The 12,429-nt window shown below is 37.6% G+C and overlaps 1 protein-coding gene across 1 annotated transcript; it reads right to left on the minus strand.

Moving 5' to 3' along the window:
• Positions 1 to 5,459: 5,459 nt before the first annotated feature.
• On the minus strand, positions 5,460 to 11,159 carry LOC101310574 (outer envelope protein 80, chloroplastic-like). Its single transcript, XM_004291487.1, has 11 exons — positions 11,126 to 11,159; positions 10,949 to 11,021; positions 10,836 to 10,865; positions 10,558 to 10,702; positions 10,195 to 10,353; positions 9,808 to 9,878; positions 9,651 to 9,729; positions 9,435 to 9,550; positions 8,830 to 8,977; positions 8,310 to 8,379; positions 5,460 to 6,043 (listed from the first exon to the last, which is right to left on the minus strand). The coding sequence occupies exons 1-11, from the start codon at positions 11,157 to 11,159 to the stop codon at positions 5,886 to 5,888; spliced, it is 1,083 nt and encodes a 360-aa protein (XP_004291535.1). The 3' UTR covers positions 5,460 to 5,885.
• Between the last annotated feature and the right edge of the window lie 1,270 nt (positions 11,160 to 12,429).

The following is a 12,429-nucleotide window of genomic DNA, read 5'->3' on the forward strand; positions in this document are numbered from 1 at the left end:
CGTTGTTTCTCCTCTCGGCAGCCTCTAGAAACCAAAGATTTCAAGATTGCTCGTCTTCCAAGGAAACCAGAAATGTATGTTTTGAAACCTTAAACTTTTCCAAGTTCAATAACTCGGGGAGGATAAAATCCCCTTCCTCCCTTCTCCGTCTCCATTCTATGCTTGGGATTTTGTGTGTGCAGGTACCAAAAATCCCGGAATTTTATTTACGGGTCAAGAGTGTGTTTGATCACTCTTGCTTCCTTGTCCGGGTTGTGTATGATCAACCCCGACCTATCACCGGATTGTGTTTGATCAATCCGAGGCCTTTTCCGAATTGTGTTTGATCAATTCGTGGTTTTTCCGGATTGTGTATAATCAATCCGAAGGACAAACAATTAAAAGCATTGTTTGTGACCTCTATCGAGTCTCATAATAGTTTGGTTTCGTATGCAAGAGCAATGTAACATTCTGCTCCTTTGAGTTTTGACGTACTCGATGCCTAAAGCGAATCTTCGCTTGGTATCTGTGGAACCTTTCATTGGAAAGGATTAAACCACATATTTTGACCCCCAAGCTAACAAGCCTAGATGCCGAGATTTCACATCTCTTGCGCTCAAAGTCTTTGACACGCCACATCGACAAGCCTTCAATGGCAATCTGTGGATTGTATGTCACTACGATTCGAATATCGAATCCCATGTTGTCACCAAACATGATATTTGGGACACCGACTCATATAGGCTTTGGTTTGACCAAATTGGTCAACTTGGAAGAGATACAATTGTCCAAATTTTGAGAAATTCTCATGGACATCCATTCTTCCGCTCAAAACGAAGACATTCGAGATCTAGCATCACCATGAAGCATGGTGGTGACCCGGGGGACATTGACGTCACCCGAACACGACTCCAACTTCTTGGAGGTCGTCCGGTCAATTCCTCAAGAAATTGAGGTGCACGGGCCTTCCCTCAATGTCGCATTGGCCCCCTGCAATGCTCATTGCTCGTTTTGAAAGCCTATTCTTTAGCTAAATTAGGAGTGAGACCCTCCTACGCTAAATAACACAAAAGTGAACATTCTATACTTACATCAAACTATGTAGATAGATACAACCAACTTGCAGACACATTTTTATGCTTTATGGTGTTGGTTGAAGTGTTAACACACTGGTCACGTGTTTCATTATTATCTACTGTTTATGCTGCTTATACTTCTACGGGCTCACTACCCATTCTTTAAAGAAGTTTATCGGGATATAAGTTGAAGTGTCATGTACCCCATGTTCACACGCAATACAGTCTCACCGAGGCTACGACCAAGCAACTTTAGCTTGTCGCTCGAATATTATTGATACGCACCAATCTTTCTATTGCGTCTTGGGGCTATGCAATATTTGCATGCAGCTTTACTATTCATCTACGACCCACCATCGTTGAATATTGTTGTACTACAGCTCGTGACTGTGTACCAAGATTGACACGAAATTGCAATCCTTGAGCTCGACAGGATTGAAATGGATCTCCAATCCTTGAGCTTAACTAGATGTTTATTCTATGTGCCAAATTGCACTGCCACTACGCACAATGATGGGTCATTTGAGATGAATAAGTATTTAGGTTAGATGTGAACCTCAACCTATAATCCACATATGTAGAAACCTTGCCAGACGATCTCTTTCACCGCTATATTACGGATGGTCACTTTGATGAGACAATATTTCCGCCGTTAGGGGGAGATAAGAACACAAGTGTTTAAGTGGAACGACGTGAATTGTCGTGGTTTGTCCCCACTAAGTCTCATCTTGATCCCAAATGCTTAAAGTGTTAAAATGACGAGATCACATGCTGCAAATATGTCTGCAAGGATTGATGTCCTACAAAAGGACATGGTGCGACCAAAAGGTGTTGGTCTTGACGCCATCACCATGGATGGTGATATAGTGACGCCATATAGTGGCAAAATTGGTGTCATAAGGCCGTGTGGCTCCCCAAAAGGAGGGAGGCCCTTAGGTTCGATACTTTCTCGCACTAGGAAGAAAGCGAGCTTGGCACAACCTAATCCATTGATTAGTGATACTCAAATCCGTCTCATGAAGTCTGAATTGTGATTATCGTTGGGGGACGCCTCAATGTCAAATCCAATCCATATAGAGATCTCTACAAGTATTACACTAGTGTACATGAGGACGTGGGATAATGAGTCTACTATCGAACCACCTTTCGTTGATGGATATCAACTTAGTTGATTGGCCTAACGGAAAGATGCGATCCAGCATTAACAAAGAGATAGGTCCTTGGGCAGGTGATGCCGACACCGCAAGCTAAACCCTATCAACTATACCTTTGTTAGATAGCATAGTGAGAACAAGAGCTTAGACTCACCGTATGGCGCGGGTCTCTCACGAACATGCACTGAGATCGACTACGATGAGATATGCTCTCGTAATGGATGTCATTGAACTCCATTACTTTGTCAGTTTGGTAGTTTCCAAATAACTGAACATGCAGCCTATGAATGTGGTCATAATAACATCTCTATGGGATCAGAGATATACATGAAGCTCTTAAACGGACTTCATTCATCCGAATCAAGTGGCTCCAAACCACAGGAGCATGCGTTTGCTAAATGTATTGAAACGCACATGGACTCTACTTGATTTGGAAGGGATATGGTGAATTATGCATTTGCGTGTTCATTCCGGATTTACATGGATTCTTGATGGATCAAGAGATGCCAATATGTATCAACATCCGAAGAAAAAGATCTTGGGAAGACACGGTCTCGATAAGGCACTCGATAACTGTATTGATGATGATTTTCCATCAATCGGCTTAGGCGCTCTATAACTAGTGAGGCCTACATATACTCTCATGATTAGTCAAGGTCTTTGCTCTAAAGAGAGATCTGTTGTTTTGTCTAAAGTAAGATGACAAATATGTGTTAAGAGATAGAGTTCCCATCTAAGTACAATAAGACGCATCAATGTACTCAACACAATACGAAAGACTTGACATCTCATTTGCTATGAAAAGTTGTAAAGCTAACTGTAGCTATGCGCCCACGCAACGTCAATGTAATGGCAGTAACTCCTTTTTCAATACTTAATAGTATGAAAGGTTGAGGCTTATTCTATCCCTACATAAGAAAGACACATCAATAGCGAAATCAGAATCTGCTAAGTTTCGTAGGTCAACTTCCAATGGATCTACAGGAAATCTCACTCACTGGAAAATTGTGAAATTGGTACCATTGGAAAGGTCTATGTGTCTACTTTCCAGGGACACCAACCATTTGTTCATACCTATCATATTGAGTGAGTTATGGCCGTTTTCGTAAAGTATGACGAATCTGTCCGAGAATCTGATTTTGGCAAAACAGTCAACTTCAACGGGACTTTGTGAATAGCTCCTGACGAACCAGAACCTGTGAAATATACGGTTGGAAAGCTAAATGAGTCTAGTTTCCAAAACCGTTTACGGTTCATTCATATGTATTTCCTAGAGGAAGTTACGACTATTCTAGTAACTGAAGGTCATGCTGCGCGGAAATCTGATTTCCTGCACGAACTTATGTTTTGAGTTCACAAGCGGCCTTCTCCTCAAGATCTAAGTGTAAAAGATCATTTGAGGACAATACGGCATGATTTAGTTAATCATTGCCTAATGGCACATTTGAAGACATGTTAAAAAGCATTGACATGCTAAGTTGTTAAAATTTCCGTGATTAGTAAGAATCAGGAAGAGCCCTATGATTGATGTAAAGATCAGGGGAGGTGCAAACTTCAGGGGAAGTCTAGCACATACATACATGTCACTATCAAATGTGAAGGGTGCATTGTACTCTTTTTCTCCTACGATCAAGGTTCAGTTTTTCTCCCACAAGGTTTTTGTGACTTGACGAGATTTTTGACGAGGCAACAGATCAGCACCATCGGCATATCAGCGCGCGGCACAAGGGGGAGTGTTCTAGGATATTCTGTATCTTTCTATATATTCTTTATGTGTGCCTTGGCCTTATGCCAATAGGATATGTAGTTTAACTAGATCTATGTATTCATATCCTTACCATATTGGTATTGTGTAATTCCCTATATAAAGGGCTCCTATCAATGAAGAAAATGATTATTTTCTTACTATCTCTCTTTCTCTACACTTTATACTCCATCATAACCCACTTATTAGAGCTTTAGTAAGGCAAATTAAATAATAATTCACTTGAAGTCCGTTTGTTAATATGTTTTCTAGATTGAGGCAGCACCTACACTTCAGAAACAGCCAAACCAAATTCCTCCTCCTCTTCCCCCTTGTCTTGCGTAATCCAGATTGGTTCTTAATCTAAATCTTTTGCTTGGTTCTTAATCTAAATCTTTTGCTGGAGATGGAGAGTAGGGGACTAGGGGTAGTACTTTCTGCAATCGGCAATCTCGCTACCCTTCTCGTGGTAGCTCTTTGTCTAGGTGGTGGCAAGTAAATTTTTCCTTTTACTTCTGTTATTTGTTCCTTCCAAGATCCAAGCTTATAACCATTCCTTATCGGCTTATATTTCACTTTCATATTACCCCAACTCTTGTTTATATCTTAATTACTTAAGTTTACGTTACTTTGAGTTTTTATTGTCTTTGTTAATTATTTCACTGATTAAAGAGCCCTCTAGTCGACTTTTTCGTGGGATAGCTATTTCGAAAATTTTGTTTAAAGGAAGTCGTAGAGGACGTTAAAACGAGACCGTAGACATGTTATACATTATAATTGGACTTCGTTGTCGCTATCTGCCGCCATTCAACCAAGTTGGGCGGCAAATTGGGTATCAAACGGAAGTACTTCCTTCCTCCTCATCTGAGTTGGTAGCAGACCCTCAATCGCCGCCATGTGAGAGGAATTCCATCAAGAAGCTCGACTGCACAATGATTTTCGTTTTGCTAGAATCTCCATTTTACGGCCATCAATCCGGGAGCCAAGTTTTGAAGGTCTCTTCTTATTTATCAAAACCACAAAAGGGATTAAACCAATTCAGCTTTGGTAAGTAGAATCGACGATTTCGAATTCTAGGGTTCTTAAATTGAGGTTTTACTGTTTTGATTCGATTACCATGACTTGAAGTTGAGCTTTGTGTTAGTTATGAAAGTTGATCAACGTATTGAGTGGGTAATTGTGTTAAATTTTAAGTCATTAGAGATAGTCGGAACAGACGATGTTGCCGTCACTTTAGTGTAGTTTTTCGAGTTATTTGACTTGTTTATGATGAGAGGAGTTCAATGCTATGAATGTATTCTAGAGAGCATACTGTCCCTTTCGTTCAACGTAGGTATTACAGTATTATGTTGTTCTTCATATTAGTTACCAGTAAGGTGGAAGTCAACCCATTTCGTTACTGGGGAGTGAGGAAAAAGAGTTCAAGTATAAAATTCATATCATTTTTTACTATAACCAAAATTCAAATGGAAGAGTATGTCACCTGTCTATTCAGATACATTCATTCCTCACAAAATTTCAGAAAGGAGATTAAAAGAAAACTGATATGCATATTATCCGTAAGGGGGCAAGAATAATTTCTACATTACAATTCCTTCCGAGTCCAAATCAGTATATGCTATGCTTTAACTAAAAACTATCTTGTAAAATACTATCTATATCAATTAACTTGGAAAAAATTAAAACCTGTGATGCAGAAATAGGAAATAAAACCATAATTATTTCCACCGCTCTTGAATTTGTAATTTGACTCCCAAAACAGGGAAACTGAAGAAATTGAATGGCTGCAGCTCAAACATTTTTCCGAATCCACATCATGAGCAAATAAATAAGATGGTAATGCTGACTCTGATGTGACCTGTGGCTGTGGCTAGGAAGCAGACATGAGAATACAAAAGCTGTGAAAGCTGCAACTTCTTGGACTTTGGATAATCATGAAGCAAGGTTGCTGATGCCAAAATAGAGTGTTTTTTGGTGCAAGGCATTAATAGCGTAATCAACCACAAAATGACCAAACTGTGATTTCAAACGAAGACCATATCCAAGCCCTATTCCAGATCCTGGTTTCCCTAGCCTCAGGGCTGGGTTTCCTGAGCCACAAATAAAATTGACAAGACAAATCAAGAAAAGAGCCAACATCAAGGAAAAAAAAGGCTATAACAGAAACCGGGAGTGGATAAGGAAAGTAGTAACAGATCTGTAACCTAGTGCACAATGATCACCCCAGGACGTGGTTCTGAAAGCAAAATAACTAAGGAGTTGCACATTAATCAAGTATGAGCTTCGGCAAAGTCAAAGTACTTTCACTTGTATGAGGTAGTTTGCCGGTGGGGTTGGATTGTTCAATGTGGGGAACAGAGATTCACAAGCTGCACAACTTAATAACTCTCAAAAACAAAGTCAATGAATCCGGCAACTGATGGCTTATTTCAGAAGTGATGAGAAGCAGTAAGATGAACTGATGGAAGTTATTGGGTTTGTAAATACATGTACTAGCACTTGTCACATTCCAAAAGTGACAGATTCTTTAAAATAATTGCCAACGGTTTTCCTTCACGGTTGAGGGAGGTCCTAACTCTGCTGACTGATATCAAATCATATCCTAAAACAGCTTTTGTAACATGAAGCCATATAGGCATTATCCTTTTTTGGAAAGGTTCCACAAAATACCAGCAACGGTTTTAAGCACAAGGGTAAGTGCAAAACAATAGCAGCAAGTACCCTAACCAACCACAGTAACTCCTGAAAAGCCATTGCTATAATGAAGGATAAAGCAAAGGCTGCACAGCTAGGAAAATAGTACAAATTACAGCGCAAAGTGGTCCTTTTCTATGATTATGCTAGAATTTAGGAGACGATTTTCTGTGATTCTGAAGAAATTAAATAAATAGAGAAGAACATAGAGAAGAAGGAAGAAAAAAGTAAGTAGGAGATAACAAATTAACGGGTCAAGCTTTCAACAACACTCATGAAAATTCATCTGCATCCGATTTGCTTTACAAGAAATAGACTTACTATAACAGTACTATAAGATTATCATAAACCTTAGGACAGCCATCTCCAACCCATAGGGTTAAAGGGCCACATACCCATTTTTTTGCCTTTTCCATCTCCAACCCAAGATGTTAAGGGGTAAAAGGCTATAATTGAGGGCTAAAAGGCATTGTTAAGGGCAGGTTTTGCCATTTACCGCTAGAGGAAATCAATTGTTTAATGCAAGTGGAGCCCACATATACTTATAAAAAAATTTAAAATCAAAATCCTAAAATATAAATTTAGATACTATAAAATAATAATAGTTTCATAAAATAAGAATTTAATAAAAAAAAATTTTATGATAAGAATAATTTCAACAAAAAATCTAATAAAAAAGAAGAACACATATATGTGTGTGTATATATAATTATTGTAAAAAATTGTGTGTGGGTGTGTATAACATATTTAAAAATTTAAATATAGTTGAGGGCTATAACTTTCGCCTTGTAGGCTCAACAAAAGTTCATTTATACTAAAAAAAAATTTTAATAATAGTGATTTCAATATTATGAAGTACAAACCGAACTCTCTTTCCTCTTTTCCTTCAAAAAGAAAAATAATTAGAATGTCAGGTGGGAATAGCCGTATTTTGTTATTTTATCGTAAAAACAATTTCAGTTACTATAAATAAGAAAAAAGAACACATATCTCTATCTCTGCTACTATAAAGCCAGCACTCAGGAAATTCACCAAATTATGTTTTGTCAACATTTATTAAGCTAATTCAGACTATTGAGAACAAGGGTTACTATGGTAAATAGAAAATAAAAGAACAAAATAAAGAGATAATTGTGGAGAGAAAAGTGGGTAGTGGGTTGTATACACTAGATAAGTTTGATAATTAGAATAACTGCATTGTTAGAGAACTGTGACCCCGTGCATTTAACATGTTCAAATCTTAAAATAAAATTTAGGGCTATAACTTAGCCCCAACGGAAATTAGAGCTAAAATTTAGCCGCATGGCTATTTTTAGCCTTTCGGGTTGGAGATGGCTAAGATATCTGGAAAGTTAAAGACTTAAAGACACCGAGTCTTCTAAGTTAAATAGTTTGGCTTTAACTGTTATAGTCTTCAACTTGCTTGCCTATTTGTTTATTATGATTAAATTTAAATATTGTTGCACTGCCATGGGCATTCTGTTTTATACCTCGAAGAGTAGAAGACCTAATCAGGTTTGGCCTGTTGAACACTGCCATCAGTTATATTTCTTTTGCTATACTCAAACTCATAAAAGCAGACGTAAGTCGCCTGGAGCACAATTCACAAACCTAATATGCATGTAGGCATATCATGTGCCTAAATGAAAGAGTGGGACTCACCTGGTACATGATGAGCAGATCCCAAATCAGTTCCACAATCCAAAAAAACAGCACCTTCCAGCATCTTGTTCTACATATAAGCAAAATTGTAGGAATGCTTGTTTGAGTTCATCACACATACATAGAAGGAAATATATAAATAGACATATCTTACATAGATAGTGAATTTACTTATATCACATAAACAACCAAATGACTCCTAAAAGTATGAATGTATGATAGCTATTTACTACAAAAGAGTTGAGATACATGTCAACAGATTTGAAGAATATGGCTGATAAGTTCAAATCCATATTATCTCTGCAATCTAATGGTGTAAAATCTCTAGATTAAACTATGCAATGCTGAAACTTCTTATTTTTTTCGAATCAAAACTGTTCTTTGTTAACAATAATGATCTTCTATGGAAGACTGCTCAGCATGTTACAGATTGGCTTCCCAGTGTAATAAAATAATGCAACAAATCACACATAATTCTTAGCAATTGAGACACTGCAGAAACAAAAAGGGTATTACATACAATAGGTAATGTTAATTCGGTATTTGCAACAAGGCATGTCCTTCCTGATCCTACTGCACCCTCACCATACCCTCGCACACTGCCAAGACCGCCAATTGCAAATGCTTGGTAAGGAGCCATATCCCCCACAATTGAACCACCTGTCATTCTGTTAGAAAGTATGAGTAACACAGATAAACCTAGTTCCAGTCAACTTAGATCTACAGAAGCATTATCTAAGCTGGATTCTGCATTTAACTCACAAACTTTCTGATGCAGGTAATATAGTTATTTGACTTGGTTCTCATTCCCATTATATACTTCAGGGTTCATATTGTATGGGGAAAACTATTTTCTTTTTCCTTATGGATGATCAGTTCCTAGGTTTGATACCTTGAAAAATAATGCAATTTAAGTATTTAACTGACACTTAATGATACACTGAAGTCTTTTGGCACTCGATACATATACACATACTACACTGTAAAGTAATATCAATGCTGCTACTTCACTTCGTTCACATTTGCATCCCCCACTTCCCATTGTATTAGTTTTTGCTTCCCATTTACAGTCTATTCCCTAACTCAATATTTGGCATCCGTACAATAAAACTATACCTGGCTTACCTTGTCAAGAGGAATGCTGGGCCAAGTTTGACTCCCTTTGATGCAATAAATTTAAACTTGTTAAATATTAGCCACTTTGATAGAACTGGTATTCCTTGTTCTATTTGCAAACTGAACTGCATTAAAGATAAACTCCCCAGTAAGTTTCAAAGTAGTATCACTTACAATCAAGTATCTAACACCTCATATCATAAACCACGATTTGATGAGTCATACATGAAAAAACCTGTGATCATTTGCCTTTGCATACCGAGATTCTTGCTTTAGAACTACCATACTATCATGAGGACTTCCACTGCATAATAATCAACACACTGGTAAGAGTCAGATTTACAGGCAGTCGAGCAAATAAAGTATCAAAACCCTAGATTACCTGCATGTGACAGGAAACCCATCAAGGTCTCGGCTCATTGAGCGGCCATTATCATTCAGTGGCCGGACATGCTGCATAGCATGAAAAAAAAATTAGGAGTAATCACACTTCGCAGTTTGCACCCTGCAAGTACTGTGCATTTTTCCACATTGCACCCACTTATTCAAACCATCCTAATTTTATCCTCAAGGTAATATACAGTAAGATTTTACACCAATGTGTGTGTTCTGGAGGGAAACAAATTTGACGAAAATGCCCTCACTGATGCAGCAAAAGACAATCTCAGGCTACATCTCATATGGCACCCAAACGGTGTAAAAGGTCACTGCTTGTTATAGTGAGGAACTGAGGATGAAAAGAGAACTAGAGAATTAATAAGGTAGGTACCTCAAACTTTATGCTAGTTGTGCTACTCCACTTGGAACTTGCAGGCTCGTTGAGATCCATGCCTACTGATAGTCGAGACAAATTTACACCTCCACTACCTGACCGGGAAAAATTGTCCATGGGAATGCCATGGACCCCTATCTCGGGTGAAATAGAATGCTGAGAAGCAAAAAGTTGAAAAATTATGATACTATGCCATGAACTATAAATCAAATAAAAAACTTTGCATCACATTTTCAGTTTGGTTAGGTCAGAAAAGTAACCATAAGTTCCAATTTAATGTATAACATAGTCTTCTTTTTTATTTATTTCACAAGCACCAAAATCAAATCATAGTGAAGAAAGATGAAGCAGATGACTAACCTGTAGTACAAATGACTGTTGAGCTAGCCATTCAGGTCTTGGCCTTCTATAGGCCAATAAGACATTTGAATCATATAGGCCCTTATCCAATGACACATCAAGTTTCTCACTTCCACCGAACAAGTTTGGATGTTTAATGCAGAGACTGCAACAACAAATAACCAAAAAAAAAATCCACAAAAGTTTGGTTCAATTACTGAAAGAGAACCAAAGTAGGGGCAAAACACCAGGTTCCCATCACACAGAGATTAAAACAGCGAAAGCAAAAGAATTGTTACCTCCCAATGATAAGAGAGAGAGGACTGCCACTGCCATTACTGTAAGGAAGGGAAAGGAATCAATCAATGAATGAAGCAGTGAAACTTGTCAATGCATAGGAATGAATGATAACAAGAACCTCAATGGAGGAAGCATCAAAGAGGCACAGAGCTTGTGAGTGAAATCAACGTTAACATCAATCTTGGCTGTTACCCAACATCAGATAACAGAGAAAGATATTAGAAATCCAGAAGGCAAACCCATAAAACCCACCAAATAAACAAACTGGGTTTCAAGTGAACATCCCCACCTTTGCCAGCATGGATGCTCTTCTGAGCTCCCATCCAATTAGCATAAACTTGGGCAAGTCAAACATCAAAATTCAAAAACGAAAGATTTTGGGTGCATTTGAATATGGGAATTGCATGAATGAATGGGGGATGAGAGTGGACGTGGGCTTTTGTAGCGGGGGAACGAAGGAAGAGTGAGGAGTGAAGGAGGTATTTTGGGTGGCGTCTCTAACGGGGGAAGTAGTTTTCTTTTCTTTTGTTCCTAGCTTCCATGGTTTGTTATCCCTTTCGCTTCTTCATTGCCTTTTCTGCCACGTGGGACACTTTCCATTTCTTTTCTTTTTAAATACTTTTTTTATTTTTTTTTATTACAAGATTACGTTAACAAGTTTAGTAACATACGCACATAGTTAATATTTGAACAAAAAATTACGATATTATTCAAACAAAGTCTCTCACCGCATACACGAGCCCGTAGGCCTCTCAAACATGTTGACCATAAATTGATTAGAGCTGGAACTCAAACTCTGGATATAGGGATTCTATAATAAACAATTCGACCAATTTTACTACACCATGTGGTTTATTGAAATCTTACTTAATAATTAAGTGATACAAATGTAAATAATAAAAGTAAACCAAAAAAAGGTCTTTACCAATCTCTACTACTATAAAGCCAGGAGTTTAATCCTTTCAAAAAAAAAAAACTAGGAGTTTAACAAATTAACCATATTATGTTTTGTCTAAACGACCTTTAATGAGTTTATTGAAACAATTAATTGAAAATGTTATTATAGTAAAAAGCAAAAAGAAATTAAAAAATAAAAATAATGCATGTAATTGTGAAAAAGTGGATATAGGAAGTTAAGACTTATAACTTCAAAAAAAAACTCTCCCCACTACCCACTAAGGTACTTCACAGAAAAGTAAAAACAGCTACAAATGAGGAAAAAAAAAAATGTGAAAGCATGTACACGGCAGTTGGCTCGTACGCATTCCATGTGCAAAAATCAACTATTTCACATTGTGAATTTGTCATATACGGTTTGATTCCGAACTCTAAATGTTTTTACTGTTTTGTTGATTTCAAATGGCAAGTAAACGTTGAATCCTGGTAAGGTCGGCAATTAATATTGTTTTTAAAAATAATTGTTCTTCTACCTAGTGTTTATGTGTTGTGTGCACATCAAAGAAAATAAATGCGCACCCCCCCGGGGGGGGGGGGGGAGGGTGGTATGTCACACCTCAAATTTTCGAAGGATAAATTTCAAAAATTTGGGCATGATAAAACTTAAATTCTAAATATCTCATAACCTGCTAAACA

Source organism: Fragaria vesca, linkage group LG2 (assembly GCF_000184155.1).
Source record: "Fragaria vesca subsp. vesca linkage group LG2, FraVesHawaii_1.0, whole genome shotgun sequence".
Lineage (NCBI taxonomy): Eukaryota > Viridiplantae > Streptophyta > Magnoliopsida > Rosales > Rosaceae > Fragaria > Fragaria vesca.